Here is a 21741-nt window from a genome sequence, read left to right as displayed (position 1 = left end):
CTGTGCTACTTCACAAATTGCAGGTCTATTGCCTACACCCCCCCCCCAATTCTTTATGTTATAGCTGTCATATGCATTATGTGTACATACCTTATAAACTCACACAAAAATTTCATAATTTTTGCTTTCAAGTCATATGTATTTTTAAAAAATTAAGAGGGAAATAATCTCTTATATGTACTCAAATATTTACAATTCCTGATGCTTTTCATATTGGTAAAACCAAAACAAGTTTTATATTTCTATTACTAACATTAGACTTGGTAATAGAGAAACAGAGGATTAAGGTAATTCAAACCAATGCACCTTCTAAGAAAATCTTAAAAGCTGGGGGCAAAAACACATATGTGTGTATCTGTTTGAGGCCATAAGAGAACTAAAAAGGCACAAAAAATTACAGTGCCAAGATCCAGGAGAAAAGGAAAATGAAGAGAGGTAAATCTTGAATTTGAGGCTACTTTTCCCTAGAGGTATCTGCTAACTGAAAAGAGAGGGCTGAGAGGTTGAGAATCTTTTAATAATCACATGAAGCTAGAGACACAAAAACTGGATTCTAGAGTGCACTAAACAACAGTGGCTCTGGTAAAGCTCCAAGCTTTAAGCTTGAAACAGGAGGACTACCTCCTAGGAGTAACTGTGAAACAGATGCAGATCGGTCACCAACAAGACTAAAAAGCCCAGTTTAATGTAGTTGAATCTCTGAGAACTAATTAAGGTGACCCTAAATTTTCAGTAATCCTTACTAACATAAACAAAATATAATCTTCTCTGGAAAAAGAGAACATCATCCTGACCCTCAAATGATTATTTATACATTTATATTCCTATATATGATACTCAAAGAATAGTCATCTTCAGAAAAAACTAGATAATTTTTTTTATTTTCTAGAGTTAAAAATACAATAACCAAAATTAAGAATAATAATAAATAAATAGGTTTAATAGCAGATTAGATACAGGTAAGGAGATAATTTATGGCATAAAATATAAGTCAGAAGAAAACACCCAGAATAAAACATAGAGACAAAAAGATGTAAAACACAAGCAAAAGTATAATTCAGCAATGCAAACTGAGTAGGTCTAGCATATGTACTTGAAGTCCCAGAAAAAAAGGTGAGAGAGAATGGAGACAGAGCAACATATGAAAGGATAATGGCTAAGTGACATCAGTGAAAACGGCAGAGCAGGGACCTCTAGAGGCTGGCACTCCCCAGAAGCACTAAAAACTTGGCAAAAAAAAAAACTATCACAATCAACCTCATCAGAACTCTGGAAGACAGTCAAAGGTTTACAGCAACCAAGTGAATGTTTAATCAGAAGAAAGGTTACAGAAACAAGGTAGGCGATCATTATGGTCTTTTCACTTACCCTAGACATCCACCCCACTCTCAAGCACAGTGGCAGTCTTCAAGATGGCAGCCCACGTTCCCACTGTTAACACTTGGTTCTAGAGGAGTCAAGTGGACCTTGCTCCCAAGGAATTTTGTCTGATTGTTTTGCAACTGACTGAAGTTTCCTTTGAGGTCTGCTGCAAGGGGCTTTCCTTTGTTTTGACTAACTTTAAACTCTTATCAGGATAGTGCAGCTATGCAGTCACTGAAATCAGTGAAAGCCAAGCATACAAGCTGCTGGCCCCTGGGATAAATAGTAATAGTTGGGTCAAACAAAACACACGCTGAAAGCTCACCAAGAGGAAAGTCCAGGGAGTCAGACATTTTGGGGGAATAGATGCTTTGAAAAGCTATTGCATATAAAGAGAAATCTAGAAATCCATGAGCATGCTCAGGGCAGAATACATACCCAGAAAAAACCTGGGAAGATCATAAGCTTTTACCTCTGGCTGGTCTTTAGGCTCTGTGCAAGCAGCAAATGAAGGCTAAGGTAAAATTGTAAATTGCCTGGCTAAGTGTTGAAGGCATATCCAAACACGGAGTCAACCTACAAAGACCTGAAGAGTATTTTTTTCTTTTCTTTTTTTCCTTTGGACATCATAATATTCAAAATACCCAGTTTTCAAGAAAAAAAAATATGAAACATGCAAAGAAACAAGAAACTCATTCTCATTCTCAGAATAAAAAAAATTAACAGAAACTGTCCATGCTACAGCACAAACACTGGACTTATCAAAGACTTTAAATCAACTGTCTTAAATATGTCCAAAGAGCAAAAAGAAACCAGTGCAAATAACTAAGAAAAAGGAGAAACACAATGTCTCAACACATAAATAGTTTAAAAATATATTATCATAAGGATCCAAATAAAAACACTAGAGCTGAAAAGTACAATAACTGAAATAAAAAAAATCACTACAGGGTTTTTAACAGCAGATCTGAGCAGAGAGAGAAAAGAATCAGCAAACTTGAAGATATGTCAAATGAAACTGTCCATTTTGAGGCACAGAAAGAAAACAGAATGAAGAAAAAGAAACAGAACCTAAGAGACTTATGGAACACCATCTAGTATACCAACATATGCATAATGAGGGTATGAAAGGAGAGGAAGAAAGAAACATAGAGAATACTGGGAGAAAAAACAGTCAAAAACTTCCCAAATTAGACCAAAGACAAACTTACACATCCAAGAAGCTCAATGAAATTCAAAGATAAACTCAAACAGATCCACAATAAGACACTCTATACTGACGCTCTATTTAAAAAAAAAATAAAAGATTTTGAATTAATAACCTAATTTTACACCTTAAGGGGCTAGAAAAAGAAGAGCAAACAAAACCCCAAGCTAGCAGAAGGAAATAATAAAAAGCAGCAATAAAGACTAGAAAAAGAATAGAGAAAATGAAACCAAAGATTAGTTCTTTGAAAAGATCAACAAACATTTTTGGAAAACTTTTAGTTAGACTGACTAAAAAGAAAAGGAGAGACTCAAATTACTAAAATCAGAAATGAAAGTGGGACATTACTGCTGCTCTTTTGATGATTAAAAAATTACAAGAGAATAATATGAACACCAACAAATTGGATAACCTACATGAAAAAGAATAATTCCTAGAAACACACAAACTACCAAAACTGACTCAAAAGACACAGAAAATCTGAACAGAATTAGAAGTAAGGTGATTGAATCAGTAATCATAAACCTTTCAACAAGTCCAGTACCAGATGGCTTCACTGGTGAATTCTACCAAGCATTTAAAGACAAATTAACATAAATACCCCTCAAACTCTTCCAAAAGATATAACAGTAGAGGAAACACTTCCTAATTCATTCCATGAGGCCACCATTATCCTGATACCAAAGCAAGACAAAGACACTACAGGAAAACCTTTAGACCAATACCCTTTATGAATGTCGATGTGAAAATCCTCAAAACACTAGCAAACAGAATCCAGGAGTATATTAAAAGGACCACGCAACATGGCCACATGGGCATTTCAATACAATACACCACATTAATGGAATGAAGAAAAAAAGTACATGATTATCTCAATCGATGCAGAAAAAAGCATCTGACAAAACCCAACATCTTTTCATGATAAAAGTACTTGATAAATTAGGAATAGAAGAAAAGTCCCTTAACATAATAAAGGGCATATATGAAAAATCTACGGCCAATATCACACTCAATGGTGAAAGAATGAAAGCTTTCCCCCTAAGATCAGGAACAAGACAAGAATGTTTATCCACTTTTCTGACTTCTATTCAACATAGTACTGGAAATTCTAGCCAGAGCAATGAGGCATGGGGAAAAAAAAAAATAAAAAGGCATCCAGATTGAAAAAGAAGAAGTAAAATTATTTCTATCTGCAGAAGACATAATCTTATATATAGAAAATTCTAAAAGTGGCACAAAAAACTGGCTAGAGCTAATAAATTCAGCAAAGTTGGAGAATAGATCAGAACCCACCAAAAAAATCCACTGTTTTTCTACATATTGGAGCTGAAAAATATAAAAAGGAAATTTATAAAACTTCATTTCCAATAGCATCAAAAAGAATAAAATACTCAGGAGTAAATGTAACCAAGGAACAACTGTATACTGAAAACAAAAAGTTGCTGAAAGAAATTAATATGAACTAAATGAAAAGAAATCACATGTTCATGGACTGAAGGACTTAATATTGTTAAGATGGCAATATTCCCCAAAGTGATCTATAGATTCATTATATTCCCAAAGTTTCAATAGCTTTTTTTGCAGAAATGAAAAAGCCAACCCTAAAATTCAAATGGAAATACAAGGAACCCTAAATAGCTGAAACAACCTTGAAAAAGAACAACAAAGTTGGAGGACTCACACTTCTGGATTTCAAAACTCACTACAAAGCTTCGGTAATCAAAACAGTGAGGTACTAGCACACGGACAGATAGATCAGTGAAATATAATTGAGAGTGCAGGAATAAACCCCAACATTTTTGGTCATTTAATTTTCAAAAAAATTGCCCAAACCATTCATGGAGGAAAAGAACAGTCAATCGTTCTTTTCTGACATTTGTTCTGACAAATGATGTCAGAACAACTAGATAGTCACATATAAAAGAATGAAGATGGACCCTTGCCATATACCATAGACAATAACTAACTCGAGACGGATCAAGGATATTAAATGTAAGAGCTAAAACTGTTAAAACTCTTAGAAGAAAACAGAGGGACAAACCTTCATGACCTTGGATTTAGCAGTGGTTTCTTAAACAATGATGCCAAAAGCATGAGCAACAAAAGAATAAATTAGACTTCACCAAAATTAAAAATGTTTGCATATGAAAGTTTTACATACCAAGATAGTGCAAAGAAAACCCACAGAATGGGACAAAGTATCTGTAAATCATGTATCTGACCAGGTTCTATTACAAAGAACTCCTTTTCCCAAAGAATAAAGACAAATGGCCAAGAAGCACATGAAAAGCTCAATGTCATTAGTAATTAGGGAAAGGCAAATCAATACCAAAATAAGATACCATTTGATATCCACTAGTATAGTAATAATTACAGAACAGAAAATAACAGGTGTTAGTGAGGATACGGAAAACTGAATTCTTATACATTGCTGGTGGGAATGTAAAATGGTGCAGTCACTAGGGAAAACACTTTAGTGGTTCCTCAATGAATTAAACATAGAATTACCATATGGTCTGGCAATTCCAGGCCTAGGTATACACCAAAAGATAGAAAACAAGTGTTCAAACAAAAACTTGTACAGTAATGTTCACAGCAGCTTTATTCCCAATAGCCAATAGGTAGAAACAACCCAAATGTCCACCACCAGATGAGCAATAAATAAACAAAATGTGGTATATCCATAAAATGGAATACTGAATTAGTCAATTTTATGTTGCTATAACACAATACCTGAGACTAGGTAATTTATAAGGAAAAGGGGTTTATTTAGCTTACAGTTCTGCAGGCTGGGAAGTTCAAGGGCATGACTCTGGCTTCCAGCGAGGGCTTTTGTGCTTCATTATAACACAGTGGACAAGATCAAAGGGGAAGTGAGAAAAGAGAATACCCAAGGGTCTTCCTGGCTTTATAACAACCAACTCTAGAGGGAACTAATCCATTCCCAAGAGAACTAATCCAGTCTCACTAGAGCAAGAATTCACTCACTCCAGCAAGAACAGCACCAAGCCATTCATGAGGGATCCACCCCCAAAACTGAAACACCTCCCAGGCTCCAGCTCCCAACACTGCCACAATGGGGGACCAAGTTTTAACACGAGCTTTGGTGGAAACAAACTATATCCAAACCACAGCAAATATTATGCAGCTATATAAAGGAATGAAGTACTGATACATGCTACAACACAGATGGACCTTGATATACTATGTGAGAAATGCTTGACACAAAAGCCACACACTTTTTTCATATAGCACGCACAAATACAATAAATATCAGTATATTTTAAAGTTTGTATTACTTGCTAGAGTGTAAATTCCATGAAGGCAGGGAATATATTTATGTTTCATTTACCAAATATGTTTTATCACTTGGCTTAATGACTTTTACACAGTAGAATCTCAACTATTAAATGAATGAACAAATGTTGTTCACTTTTAATATCCTTCAATAGTTCACCAATGCACTCAAAATAAAGTCTCAACTCTTTACTAAAGCGCTTAAGTCCCATATGATTTGGCTCATATTTCTTTCTAGTCTTATTCTGACTTTACTTAATAATCTATGTTTCAGGCACCTTGCTGAGTGCTGGGAATACAATGGGAAGTAAGATAGACACATAGCACCTTACTTTTATGAACTTTATAAACCAGAAGGAAATATAAAGTAGTAAGTTTAGGGAAAAGCAAGGTATTAAGTATCATGAGACTCTAACAGGTATACCTGATCTGGATTGTGAGGTGGGAAAGGGAAGTTCAGGAAAGCTTTCTGGAAAAAGTGGTATTTATGTCACAACAGGAAAGATGAGGAATTAGCGGGGCAAAGAACAGGGCAAGTTCCAGATGAAGGAAGGGCATGTAAGAATCAAACACCAAAACACATAGGGATTCAAAAAAAATTATTTTTGTAAGACCAAAATATGGAATTACTCAGGTAGGAAGGGACTGAAAATATACTGCTATCTGCTGTCTTGTTAAAAACAAAATATAAAAGTAAAAATATTGTTAAAGAATATATGTAATCATGGTCAAAAAACAATAATTAAAATGGAAGGTTCTATCAGACATCACAAATGTTTTCCATCAGGCCTGTATAAATACATGTCTCCTGTATACTTCTAGTCTGAAAACAGACAATTCAAACTTTTTATTATTTATAGTAAAAATTAGATGAAATTGAGAAATGTATTTTTCAACCTTTTCAGATTCTAATCTCATTTTACTTCAAACATTACATTGACTGGCTTGGTTTTAATTTTGGAACTTTAGATAGCATGTATTTAAAAGCAAACAATAGGTTTAGAATTATAAGTCACAGTATGCCTGAGTGTCCATACTGGTACGATAATGTTAAGAAAAACTACCTCTGACACAAATATATTACATGAAAATCAGCTAATGGTATAACAGCGGCTCTTTGTTCCGGAACAATTTTGAATTTAAAGTTAAAAGACAATTTATTTTCTTCTGTCACAAAATTTTTAACGAAGGTATTTTTAAAACCAACGTTAAGTAAAATTCAGTGAGGAAATAAACACTGATGTAGGCTTATATATTCATTTAAAAATTTTTACTGACAAAGTCTGGCTATTTGCCAGTTTCAGATATATTTACATAAAATAAAAAAGACAGTCAATATATGCCTGTCTTGCCAGGACAATAGAGTTGATTTATTTATTATACAATTGTTTGAATCCCTTTTATGAGTCTACTAACACTTGGAAGATCTTTCTGTGATGATGAGAGCTCAGCCAAACCAGAATAAAAATATTCACTACAAGTGTATTATGACTTGAAATAATACCACCACCTTACATTCATGTTTTATTTTTTAAAAGTATTTCATCTTTCGTCCTTGTATCTCTCAGAAGGTAACACCTGTCCCATTTTCAGATGAGGAAACCGTGCCCAAAGGAATACATGAGACTTTTCCAGGGTATTTACTGAATCAGTACTGAATTAAAATTTTTTTCTATTGGATCACTGCTTACTCTTGGTTCAGTGGGAGGTATCTTTTTTTTTTTCCAAATCAGGAATGATCTGAGTATTTGCCAGCACCCAAATAATCCCAACAGACTACAATTTTTTTGAGTAACTGATACTATATTTAAAAGAAATTATGGCCTATTTTATTGTCATCAAACTTCTGAACAAACCTCTTAATAATTACTAAATGTCCTACAAAAATTATGTTGTATACATGGGAGTCAAATGGATGACATGGATGCGGAAAGCAGAAAGAGACTGGAAATCAACATCTCAATTCAGCCTTCCAAAAAGTAGAATCCACCACTTCTTTCCCCTTCATCATTTCAAAAGCCCATGGCAATGAACCCCAAACTGAGGCCTGAGGGCGGATGCACCAGACTTTATTCCCAGGCTCTCATGGGATTTATCTATTATGGGAAAATGGAGAGTCTGGGAAGAGGCGAAAAAAAAAAAAAACAAAGACGCGGTTTACCTTGCCCTACTTCCCTCTCCCCCTGGAATAAGGTGATGTAGCGAAGAAACCATCTTTCAATGCTGTCAGGGCTCCGCCGAGTCAGGTCAAAGGACCTTGAAACCCCCCCCAGAGCTCTCCTTTTTTCTCCACTTCACCTTTTCCCTCTCCTTTCGGTGACTTCTCTCCCTGCTTCCCATCCCGTCTGCTAAACTAGCGTTGCCCAGTGACATCTCACAGCCAACCCAAGAACATCTTCAGGGCCCTGGCAAGGAGGGTAGGACAGAGCCTTGGGGAGTCGTCACCTTTTGAGGTATCTGGCGTCCTCCCCTTGCATGGCGGCAGCGGCAGCGGCGTGGGGAGGATGGGGTATCTTGAGAGGCAGGCGCGGTTATTTCCGGGGACGGTGGCCAAAGTACCCTCACACCCAGAGGCGATGACAGTCCTGAGGCCTGCAAGGCGGGGCAGCAGCGGCGCTGTGGTTACCACGGTGAAGCCTCCAGCTCCTCCCACAGCTTCTGTGCCCCAAAACACTGGAGCGGCCCAGACCCGCCCAGAGTCGCCTAAGCTGGGCCGTCAGGACGCATGCGCTTGCTCTGCACCTCTTGTATGCGCAGGCTCAGTCTGAGGCGCTGGCCTCAGAGTTTGACGCACCGGGTAGCCGAGCAGGGAAGTTTTGGTGCAGATTTGAGCGTCCGTGTATAAGGAGTGGCTCCGTAGTCACCGCCCCCTTGAGGATGGGAATAGAAAGGGCTGTCAGGTCAGCTTGAAAGGAGGGAGGGGAATCCGATAACCTTTTAGTTAGCGAATGCTATAGAGCAGTCCAGCTAATAAGGGAGGTTTCTATTTGGGGGCCTGAATGGCACTGATTGCACTTACAAGCTCTAACTTGTGGAGATAATCTGACCGTTGTACAAAATGGATATAATTAATATCAACTTTGAAGGCGGCAAGTCTGTCACTTTGATGTCTTAAATCTAGAATACACCTCCCCCAACCAAAACAAACAAACAAACAACAACAACAAAAAACAGTTCCTGAAATTCCAACTCCACCAATTATCCCGAACTCAAGGTATGTTTAGAATTGCTTCTTCTGAGGCAGGCAATTGTTAGCAGTGCAGGGCATAGGAAAGAAGGGTTCTTTTTTAACTGCATGTTCTCTGGTTTAAGATCTATTCCCATGGGTTCAGCTATTACGTCTATGCAAATGATATAGGTTCATTTATTTGATAAATGTGAATTGAGGGCTGGCTGTGTGCCAAACACCAAACCAGGCTCTAGGGATGCAAAGAAAGCACCTCTACTCCCCCTGCTCACCTATAATCTTGTCACTTATTCACTGTCTTCTAGTCCTGTTTTCCCAGTTGCTTTGAGACGTGCACGTAGTTGCTCTGCTGCTTTTTTCAAATGCAGTACATTGATGCAATTATTGATTATCCGTTATGTGTAAAACACCATGTTAAGGCACTGCATGGTATATTAAATATAGAAATATAGTCCTTACCCAACAAAATATATTTTTATCTTCCCACCCATTCACACCAGCTACACTATTTCTGTAGATGTTATAGTCATTCTTTCATTCTGAAAGGGAAGAAAATTTGCAGCTAATTTTGACTCCTTCCTCTGTATCATGCCCTCTTACTAAACTGTTCAAAATTCTATCTTTTCTTCCTTCAAGATATTCAGGTAGTCCAGTTTTTTTCTACATTCTTACTTCTACCAATAGTCTAATCACTTTATACCTAGAGTACTGCAATTCCTTCCTCATTGGACTTCCTATTTTTTGTTTTTCTAAATATTAACTCTGCAAACTAATGTAAAATTTTACAAATTATCATTTATAACACCTTTAATGGTAATATAGCAGGCTAGATTACTTTAAAATCTTCACAATACATAAAATTGGAAGACCAAAATATACATTAAAATGCATAGATAATATAACAAGGATTTTTGGAATGTAAGTTAGCTCCTTGAGCTCAGAGAACTTATTTATTTCACTTTTGCATTCAGCCCATAGTTGTCACTGAATAAAAATTTTGGTGTTGAAAAAATGCAAACCTGAGCTTGAAAAAACAATAGCAACAACAACAAAAAAACCTGAAGAAAATGCCCAGAGGCCAGAAAGAAAGAGAGAGCTGGAAACCAGAGCAATAAATAGATAGCTGAAACTGGGACTGAACTAGATAAGCTGTCTGTCTGTGGCAGGAAAAGTACAAGATGAGCCTGGAACATTTTATGCTTGACAGTAAGGACATAGTCAAAGACTAAGAAGATAAGATTATGTAAAAAGGACACTAGTGAATTTGAGGCAATTTGGGAATCAAATGGAATTACTGGGATTGATTTAAGATATTAAATAAATAAAAAAATGAAATCCATAATGATACTCAACAACATAGAAAAACAGGGAAAAAAGAACCCCACTTCCATTGGAGGCAACTGCTACATCAGATCTTTACTCTGAAAGCTGGTAATTAAAAGAAAGAAGGATTTAATCTAATGCATTTGGAAATAAACCAGATTTCACCTCCTTTTAACGAGGAAAAGCTCTTCTTAACAGAAAATACCTGGTAGGAATGGAGAAAAATAATGATAGTTACTATTTTGCAAGCACCAATAAACAATGGATTCAAATAAGCCCTATTGATTTACTTTAAAATAATTTAAAGTGAGGCAAAGTTTTACCCCGCATATTTCTTTATAATTCTAAAGGAAAAGAAATGTTACTTTACAATGAGGAGATCTAGCTGTCAGCATTTTAAACAGACAAGCAAACAGCATCATTAGTGAGAGGTGAACCCAGCTGGACTTCTGGGTTGGGTGGGGACTTGGAGAACTCTTCTGTCTAGCTAGAGGGTTGTAAATGCACCAATCAGCACTCTGGGTCTAGCTAAAGGATTGTAAATGCACCAATCAGCACTCTGTACAAACGCACCAATCAGTGCTCTGTGTCTAGCTAAAGGATTGTAAACGCACCAATCAGCACTCTGTAAAAACGCACCAATCAGCACCCTGTGTCTAGCTAAAGGATTGTAAATGCACCAATCAGCACTCTGTAACACCAATCAGCAGGATGTGGGCGGGGCCAAACAAGGGAATAAAATGTCAGATTATTTTGTAAAGTTGAATAGGCACATACTCTAAATCTCAGCAATTCTACTCCTAGTTCTACACTTCATGAAATTGTTCCAAAATCATTGGAGAAGTATTGAGCTTAGTAGAAAATGAAAAACGGAAAGACAATAACAAAATACTTTTGCAGGAGAATGAATGAATACATTTGAAATATTCACACAATACAATAATATGCAACAGAGAAAGTTGATGAACTAGAACTTTACATATGACATGGACGAATATTAGAAACATGATACTGAGTGAAAAATTGTGGCAGATTAAATACAGCATGATGCTTTATTGAAATTGCACTATAATTTAAAAACAATAAAACGTATTCTTCCTGGCCTACAGTTCTCTAAGTTTTGAAAAACTCTTAAGTCATATAATTACCTGCACAATCATAGAGCAGTTCTGCCATCCTCCAAAATTCCTTTGTATCCTTTGGAGTCGCCTTATCCCCACAACCCCAGGCCCTGGTAAATACTGATCTGTTTTCTGTTCCTATAATTTTACCTTTTCCAGAACGTCATCTGAATGTAATGATAGGTGCTGTAACCTTTTGAATCTAGTTTCTTTCATTTAGCACAATGCATTTGAAGACAATCCATGTTGTTTTTCGGTCCTTTTTTTTATTATTATTGTTAAGTACTATTCCATGGTATGAATGTACCATAGTTTATTCATTTGCCAGTTGAAAGACATTTGAATTGCTTCTAGCTTTTGGCAACTATGAATAAAGCTACTAAAAAAATTTACATACAGATTTTTGTGTTAGTTAGTTTTCTTTACTCCTGTTCAATTATCTAAGAATAGGTTTACTCAGTTGTATGGTAAATATATGAATGACTGTACAAAACCACCAAACTGTTTTCCAAAATGAATGCCGTTCTGCATTTCTACCAACAATGTATGAGTTCAGATTTAGTCACATCCTTTCCAGCACTTGGTATTTTGTTTTTTTTTTTAATTTGTCTGTTTACTCTCATCATTCTAATAAGTTTGCAGGGCTATCTCACTTGATTTTAATTGAATTTCCCTGATTATTAATGGTATGAGCATATTTTCATATGTTTAATTACCATTTCTATACCATTTTTGAATTCTCTTCAAATTTTTTGTCCATTTTTAATTTATATTTTTGCCGGACTGATAAACTGAGCACAGAGATATCAACAGGTAAGTAGATAAGGAGGACAAATTACTAATATCTGAAATGAAAGAAGGGACATCATTCAGATTCTACAGGTATAAAAATGATAATTTGAAAATTATGAACAACTTTATACTAATAAATTTAATGACTTAAATGAAATAAGCAAATACCTTGAATGATATTTATTAAGATGGCGACAAGAACAAAGAGAAAATGTTAAAGCTCTTTATCTCTTAAAGAAATTGAATACCTAATGACAATATTTCCCACAAAATACACTTCAGACACAAATAGCTTCACTTATGCATTCTACCGAGCAAGTAATTAAGATAATGTCAATTTAGATACTTTCTGAAAATATAAAATGAAAGCGTGTCTACCAATTAATTTTAAAAGGTCAGCATTATCCTGATATCAAAATTAGAAAATGGTATTACAAAATAAGAGCTACAAATATCCTTAGTGAACATATGTGCAAAACTCTTTAACAAAATATTAGCAAATCAAACCAGCAATACATAAAAAGAATGCTATGACCAAATGGGGTTTATCCCAGGAATGCAAGGTTGGTTTAATACATGAAAATCCAATAATTAATTTGCCATATTGCTATATAGTTTGCATACTTGACCCTCCAAACCTTATGTTAAAGTTTGATCTCCGATGTTGGAGACAGGGCCTAATGGGAGATGTTTGGGTGATGCAGACAGATCCCTCATGGATGACTTTGTACTGTCCTTGTGGTAATTAGTGAGTTCTTGCTCTATTAGTTCCTGTGAGAGCTGGTTGACAAAAAGAGCCTAGCACCTCCCCCACCTCTTGCCTCCTATCTTGCCATGTGATCACTGCACATGCTGGCTTCCTTTCCCCCTCCGTCTTGAATGGAAGCAGCCTGAAGCCCTCACCAGAAGCAGATACTGGCCCCCTACTTCTTGTACAGCCTGAAGAACAATGAGCCAAATAAACTTTCTTTATAAATTACATAATCTCAGGTATTCCTTTATAGCAACACATATGAACAAAGACACATATTAACAATGTAAAGGTAAAAAATCATATGGTCATCTCAACAGAAGCAGAAAATTAATATAATGGAATTCATGATTTTAAAAAACTATTAGCAATCTAAGAATAGAAAGTGACTTCTTCACCCTAATAAAGCATACTTATATGGGTTTACTTCTGGGTTCTCTATTCTGTTTCATTGGTCTATCTGTCTTTTTCATGCCAGTATAATACTGTTTTAATTACCATAGCTTTGTAATATATTTTGAAATCAGGTAATGTAATGCCTCAATCTTTCTTCTTCTTTCTCAAGATCATTTTGGCTTTTTAGAGTTCTTTGTGGTTCCATATGGACTTCAGGTTTTTTTTTTTTAATATTTCTATTAAAAGAATGCCAATGTATTTTGATAGAGATAGCATTGAATATGTAAATTGCTTTGGCTAGTATGGATTTTTTTTAACAATATGAAGTCTTCCAATCTATAAACAAGGGGTGTCTTTCCATTTATTTGAATAATTTTGGTAGAATTATCCCTACATATTTATTGTTTTCAGGTGATATTATCAGTGGTGTTTGAAAAACCATATAGATTGGAAAGGAAAAGTAAAACTATTTTGATTTACAAATAAAAAGCTACTAGACCTAATAATTAGTAATATCATAGAATATAAAGTTACTACAAAAATCAGTTGCATTGACTTATACTAGCAATGAAAAATTGAAAAATAAAATTTATAAACACCATTGATAATACCACCAGAGAGCAATAAATATGTAGGGATAAATCTACCAAAATTTGTTCAAGACCTATGCACTGAAAACCATGAAACAGCACTAAGAGAAATTAAATATGCCCTAGGAAAATGGAAAAGTGTGTCATGTCTATAGATTGAATGATTCAATATTATTAGAACATCAATTTTACTCAAATTTACCTATAGATTCTATATAATTCCAATCAAATACTAGCAATTTTTTTTTACAAATTGACAGGTTGATTATTTTATATGAAAATGCAAAGGACCTCTAAGAGTTTACATAATTTTGAAGAACAAATTTGAAGGGCATCATGATTAAAAGACCTACTATAACTTTATTAGTCAATTCAATGTGTATTGGCATAAGGATATACATATAAATAGATTAATAGAAGAGAATAAAAAATAAAGAATAGAAAGAGAATGACTCACTTATGGTTCAGTTAACTTTTCAGATAATTTCTTAAAACTTTTTTAAATTCACAGAAAGTTGCAGAAACGGTACAGAGATATCTAGGTACCTTCACCTAGTTTCACCCAGTAGTTACATCTTCCATAAATGTATTGTAATCAGAAACCCAAAAACTGATATCAGTACAATGTATGTATATAATTCTATGCCATTTTATCATGTGTGTAAATTCCTGTAACCACTACCTCAATCAGTATCTAGAATTATTCTGTCACCACAAAGATCTACTGAAATTTACATTTCATTGGATTGAATGAAATGTAGAAACTGCATCTCCCTTTGTCAGTTTACTCTCTTCCATTTTTAATAAAATTATCTTTAACATTTCCTTTACATACATTTAGAACTATATCAGTGTTATCATTTTGCTTTAATCATGAAACAATTTAGAAAACTTAAGAGAAGGAAGGTCTATCACCAAAATTTAAAACTTCCCTTTGAAAGACACCATTAAGAAATGAAATGGTAAGTCACAGACTGAAAGTATTTGCCATAAATCTATATGACAAAATAATTGTATTCATGATATAAAGAGAACTATTACAAGTCAATAAAAATTCTAAATGACCTAACTAAAAATGAGCAATTAATTTACAAAAATGTCATAAAAGGAGATACATCGCTAGCTAATAAGCACATAGTGACTCAACTTTATTAGTTATCATGGAACTGGAAATTTAACCACAGTGAAATACACTATTATACACCTATATTAGTTTTCTATTGCTGCAGTAACAAATGGTAACAAACTTAGTGGCCTAAAACTTAAATTTATTGTCTTACTGTTCTGTAGATCAGAAGTCTGCAATGAATCTCACTAAGTTAAAATCAAGATACCAAGAGGGCTTTGCTTTTTTCTGGATGCTCTAGAATAGAATCGGTTTCCTTGCCATTTTCAGCTGTTACAGGCCATCCACACTCCTTCACTGATGGCCTCTTTCCTCCATCTTCAAAGCCAGCAACAGTGGCCCAAGTTCTTTTCATTATTGCCATCTCACAGGTCCTTCTTCTCTTATCACATCTCTCTATGACCACAGCCAGGAAAGGTTTTCCACTTTTAGGGATGCATGTGGGCCCCACTGGATAATTCAGGATAATCTCCCCATGTTAAAGTAGGTCCTTAACTTTAATCACATCTATCAAGTTCCTTTTGCCATGTAGGTAATATATTTACAGGTTCCACAGATGGGATGTGAGTACCTTTTTTTGTGGGGGTGGGTGAGAGGGGTGGGAGCATTATTTTACCTGCCACAATACCTACCACCATAATGATTAATATTAAATTGTCAGACAATACCAATTGGTGGTAAGAATGTGGAGCTACTGGAGTTCTAATACTTGTGAGAATGCAAAATGGTACAACCTTTTGGAAGACAGTTTTATAGTTTCTTCAACAGTTAAATGCATATTTTCAATACAACCAGCAATTCCACTCCTATGTATCTACCCAAGAAAAATGAAAACATATGTCCACAACAATTGCTCACAAATGTTCATGGTAGCTTTATTAATAATGACAGAAAACTTGAAACAACCCAAATGTCTATTAACATGTCAACTGATACAAATTGTGGGATATTCACACAATGGATACTACTTAGCATCAAGAAAAATCAAAACTACTGATATATGCAACATGAATAAATCTTTAAAAAACTCATTATGACGAAAGAACCATATGGTTTGATTCCGTTTATAAGAAATTCTTGAATAGAAAAAAAGCACACCCCGATCTATTATGACAGAAAGTAGATAAGTGGTTGCCTTGTGCTAGTGATAGAGGGTGGATAGACTGCAGCCAGGCTGGAGGAAACTTTAGGGTAATGGTCACCCATGTGAATACAATTATTAAAACTCATCAAGCTGTATACTTGCATTCATTTTATTGCATGTAAATTTTAAAAATTTTGTATAAAAATAAATTATACTTTCTCTTTGTTGTATATAAATTATTTCCTAACGTGATTGTTTTAAAAGATATAATGAGCAAGGAAAAAAGCAGTAAGCCAAATGGGTGGATTAAATAGCATATTAAACACAGTTGGCCCGGCATGGTGGTTTATACCTGTAATCCCAGCACTTTGGGGTGCCAAGGTGGGAGGATCAGTTGAGATCAGGAGTTCGAGACCAGCCTGGCCAACATAGTGAAACCCCATCTCTATCAAAAATACAAAAATTAGCCAGGTGTGGTGGGGCATGCATTTAATCTCAGCTACTTGGGAGGCTGAGGCATGAGAATCGCCTGAACCCAGGAGGCAGAGGTTGCAGCGAGCTGAGATCATGCCACTGCACTCCAGCCTGGGCAACAGAGCAAGACTCTGTCTCAAAAAATAATAATAAAATAAACACAGTTGAAGAGAAAATTTGTAAATATTAAGAGGAAATAATACAACACAGCGTGATAGAGAAAACCAGTTCTTAAAAAGGGGTTAAGGGATGGGAAGGATAACATGTAAAGATCCATAAGCTTTTAATATGACTGCTGGAAAAAAAGAATAGAGAGACTAGAGACAAGCCAATATTTAAGACTGGAAAACATCCTGAGTTAATCAAAGACGTGAATCCCAAGCAGGATAAATAAAACAAATTCATTACTGAAATTAGAGAATTCCAAAGATAGAGATCTCAGAAGCCATCATCAGTTAGTAATTTTTTGTGTGCTAATTTTTCATTTCTATTTCGTTCTCATCTCCCAAACGGATTATAAATTGTTGAGTGAAGAAACCAATCTCATTCAGCACTTGGACTCCCGTTATTCTGTGGTGTAGTGGCTAAGAACATGAATTCTTCTGGAGTAAGAACTTGGTTAGTGTGCCTGTTCTACCGCTTATTTACTTTTGACCTTGGGCAAGTTAAACTCTGTAATGTTCAATTTTCTCATCTGTAAAATAGGGGTAATAGTCTTTATGTCCTAGAGTTATTGTAATGTTAAATGAGATAGCATACATAAATTTATACCAGTGTATTTATCACATTAAGGGCAGCAATTGATATTAGCTGGACCAGGTGTTTGCAAACTTAGTTAATTTATTACCTACCTACCATTTATTAATTACCACCTGCCATTTATTAATCATATGACTACTCACCCACATATCCCTTATTAATTATATGACTCTGGACAAGTCACTTAAGCACTCTGTGTGTACTTCATTTAGAAAAATTGGGGGACATACCCATATTGCCAAAGATTATTGCAAGGATATGAAGAGTTGATATTTTGTTAGAATCTTATAAATTTTAAAGTTACATGAAAACGATGATGTTATTATTATTTCAACTTTATTCTTAAATTTGTCAACTGTATTTTGAATACTAGCCACAGCGGGGTGTTTAAAAGTACTGAGAAAAGTGATTGCTGCCTCACAATTTTACAATTTGACAGGAGAGAAAGAGTACAAAGATGCCTAACACCAATGACAGAATCATTTAAATACAAATAATCCCATTGATACACCAACATGGCTAAAGATGGTTTCTGAGGGCTTTAGAGATATAGGAGTCAGTCTGGGTTGCATTGGGAAGCCTTTTGTTAATACCACAGTTTGTTCCATCAAGCAAAACTCTTTTTCCTAGAAGCCTTTTGTAAGCTTCAGATGCAGTACAGTGCCTTCTCTGTTCTACTGCATGTACTGTACTTTATGTGCATTATTTGTTTATACCTCTATCCTCTCCAATAACAGGGATTAAAAAGGCATAAAATCATGGATGTCCAATCACAGTGCATGGCACGTAGTACTAAGACAATAAATGGCAACTGCTGCTATATCAAATACAGTTACTGCCTTCAAGGAGCACATGAACTAGTCACTAGGTATATAAACAAATAATTATTGACTATATTAATGCTTTCATAATAGCAGCATGACACAAGTAGGATGCTGGCACAAAAGGGAATAATCCACTTATCTTGGAGGATAGAGACTCACAGTAGGACTCACAAAAGCTGAATAAAATTTTGCTTAGCAGAGAACATAACAGGGATATTATAGAGAAAGGCGATGGTACATAACAAGGACACAAAAGTATGAAATATCATGGTACAGTTAGGTAACTGTACGTAGTTTGAGACAGAATTAGGTTTGGGTGTAATGGCATGAAAAATAAGTTGGGAAAAGACAGCAGGGGCAAGATCATGGAGAACCTGGTATACGAGAACATGGTATTTGAATATTTCCTGCAGGCATGAGGACCCATTGAAGAATTTTAATATAGGAAAGTCGTATGCTAAGATTTATTACTTTCAGCAATATTCATTTCTCTATATTTTGTCCACACAGCAACGGAAAACAGAGGGGTAAGAATTACATTTTAAAAATACTCCAAATGTGTTGTTTATAAATTTCAATCCTGATTTGCTTCAACAGTACATAGAAAATCTTTCTTACCTTGTGATTGCCTTTGGGATGACATCAAATGGCCAGTGGGGCCCAAGGAGCCCATATCCACTGGCTATCAATGCCATTATCCTGCCACCTTTCCAATTAGTTTGAGCTCATGTAGCACATCTTAATCCAAAGGAGATTTCAGTTAAAAGGACCCTTTAAAATAATTCTCTTCCTGGTGGTGGTAACCACTGTTTCAACTAGTATGATGTAAGACAATAACTATGACATCATTGGGTTGCTCCTAGGATCAGGAATGGGGCGTGGCCCACTAGGATAATGAATAATGAATTCCTGTGCTTTTTTCTTTCACCAGATTCTCTTATAGTCTGAATAATACTTTGAGAAAATAGTCATGCAATATGCCAAACTGATGAACCTTAAAGACACAGTCAAATGAATGTGTTATTCAGTATGAATAATAGAGGTGTATTTAGTCACTTAACACCCATATGTGCACACACACACACATCTGTATTTGTGAATTTGTATATGTGGATTTATACATGTATGTTCAAATGGAAGTTCCTTGCAGGAGAGCATAGCTACTGTTATGCTTTCATGTGTATTCCTTTGCAGAGATGCACATAGCGTGGTGAGGAAGGACTATCATCTGAGTGTATCCAGCCATATCAGCTGTATTTATTAATTTAAACAAAATTTATGAGCAGGTATTGCTTTAGATTTGGGTATGGAAAAATGAATAGACACAGTTTTTGACTTGAATAGTTGTACCCAAATTCAGTAGGGATATACACAAAGTGAACAGATAAATGAAATTTAAAGTCATATATTCTGTGGTAGAGCTATAATGTGTCTCTATAGAAATCAAGGGGATGACTGTGGAATTGTTAGATACTTAATGCCGATTAGCAACAAGGCACTCTCCTAATTACTGAAGCTATAAGAAGCATAAGGTACAGATCTTATCCTACAGGAGTTACAGATCTAAGAATAGGCAATCAGGGAACATGTAATTGATGTCTCAGCCATATTTCCCACACACAGCTAATCCCTAGTCAAGTTTATTTTCTTCCTGGACTCTGCTATTTTCAACTGTTCTTATCTATTAATTTTGTTCTTATAAAGAAGATGGTATATCATCTCTTTTCAATTTATAAACTCACAACTCATAAACTCGCAGTGATAGAAATTACATTTGAGTTACAGATATGAAGGGGATCAGATCTCTCATTCAATATACATGTGTTTGGTGCATATTAAGCATTTCAGGCACAATTTGGAGCTAAAGTAGTAGCCCCAAAGATCATTTGACAGGACGGGATAAATTCAGGCAATGGCTTTATATTAGCATCCAGGGTTTCCTGCAAAATCTTAGGAGCTCCTTCTTCACCTCTTTAAGAAGAGGTATTGCCATAACAAAAGTGTTTGTGACATATCCTCAGAACCAGAGCTGCCGGTTCATTCCAGATTAGTTCCTGGTAACCGCCAACTGGCAATAATAACTTTGAAGTTGGATACAAAATATGATCTATGCTTCCAGGGTTGAAATATATTTTGTTTTAATGGGTGACATAATTTCAGCTTTTTAAGTATGGGGCCAAAATTAAATCATGTCATTTAAAAAATTTGACTTTAAAAATTTTACCTTTTGTATTCCTTTTCCTCCCTCCCTCCCTCCTTCCTCCCTCTCTCCTTCCCTTTTTTCTTCCTTCCTCCCTCCCCCCCCTTTCTTCCTTCCTTTCCTTCCAATAGCACATGTGTTATAGAAATAACTGCATATTGGAAATAGAATTGTTTCCAATTTTGGAAATTTTCACCCAAACCCATGTCTCTTAAATATTGTCATCACTATATCAGGAAAGGAAGCAGATATATATGAAGGATCATGAGAAATGGTGGAAATAAATCAGAATTTTTCCTGTGTTTGTTAGTGATGAAACATTTAAAAGTCATTTTTAGTTCACACCTCATTACCTTGTTCACATTGCCTATTTTATTTTATTTTTTAAAGGGAGAGGTAGAAAATAAAATGCTGGTACTTGCAACTCAGTCCTCTTCCTGCCTATCCTTCTCATTGGTGTACGAATTTTTTTTTCCAAATGAGTCAGACATTTGAGAGGACGCCAACATTGCTCTGAATAAAAGATGCTAGTATGCTATCAAAAAAAAACCAAAACAAAGTAAACAAAATGCTGCTTGTCCTCCTCACATTTGAAGACATTTATTCACATAGCTCTCCTCAGGACATGGTGATGTGTGTTTCTCTTTAAATGGTCTCTTGACTGAAACTTATCATAGAATTTCCACCGTAACCAAGTGAATATGGTGATGAAAATTATTTCTTATGAACGAAGGAAGCATTCACAGCATAAACATTTTTAGCAAGGTTGGTTTTATTTTACCTTATTAAAATATTCTCATAGGTTCCAGAATACTTTTTGTTTTCAGACCTTGAGATATTGGGTTAGGATCGATTCCAAGGTGATTTTGCTGCCAGTTCATTTGCACTTATAATACCATAAAATTGAACAAGTAAGAAAAGTCTGAACTAGAAAGTAAATTACAAACTAAAGGAACACATTCTATTCTATTTTGCTGGCCAATTTATTCAAAGCAAAGAAAAACAAAACAAAGAGGTTTATAAAAAGTGCTCATTAAATAAGTTTTGAATGGACATTTATAGAGAAGAGAAATAACCAAATAAATGGAAATTTTCTGGTATTTTGTTATATAGTAGTAGGCCTGCATTTAAATTGTTGCATGTAGGCCAATAGAGTGAAGATTATACAAAAATTGGGGCTTTTGCATTTTTTCTCTTAAATGATAGTATTCCTCATGGATATAGTAGTTGACAAGAGGAAAGATTGGA

The 21741-nt window shown here is 35.2% G+C and overlaps 1 protein-coding gene across 3 annotated transcripts in view; it reads right to left on the bottom strand.

Annotated features, from left to right (window-relative positions):
* Nucleotides 1–19091, bottom strand: part of KIFAP3 (kinesin associated protein 3) — a 162308-nt gene extending 143217 nt beyond the window's left edge. The window contains exon 1 of one of the 3 annotated variants that reach the window (XM_055365908.2): nucleotides 18912–19091. In XM_055365908.2, the coding sequence (XP_055221883.1) occupies nucleotides 18912–18988 (77 nt within the window). In that variant the 5' untranslated portion in view covers nucleotides 18989–19091. Of the gene's footprint in view, nucleotides 1–8311; nucleotides 8732–18911 lie in introns of those variants that run through there. The other 2 variants (XM_004027875.5, XM_055365913.2) reach the window with 2 other exon arrangements.
* Nucleotides 19092–21741: the final 2650 nt, after the last annotated feature.

The sequence above is a fragment of the Gorilla gorilla genome, chromosome 1, assembly GCF_029281585.2.
Source record: "Gorilla gorilla gorilla isolate KB3781 chromosome 1, NHGRI_mGorGor1-v2.1_pri, whole genome shotgun sequence".
Taxonomy (NCBI): domain Eukaryota; kingdom Metazoa; phylum Chordata; class Mammalia; order Primates; family Hominidae; genus Gorilla; species Gorilla gorilla.
Note: the sequence above shows the minus strand (reverse complement) of the source record. Positions and strands in the feature narration are given on the sequence as shown.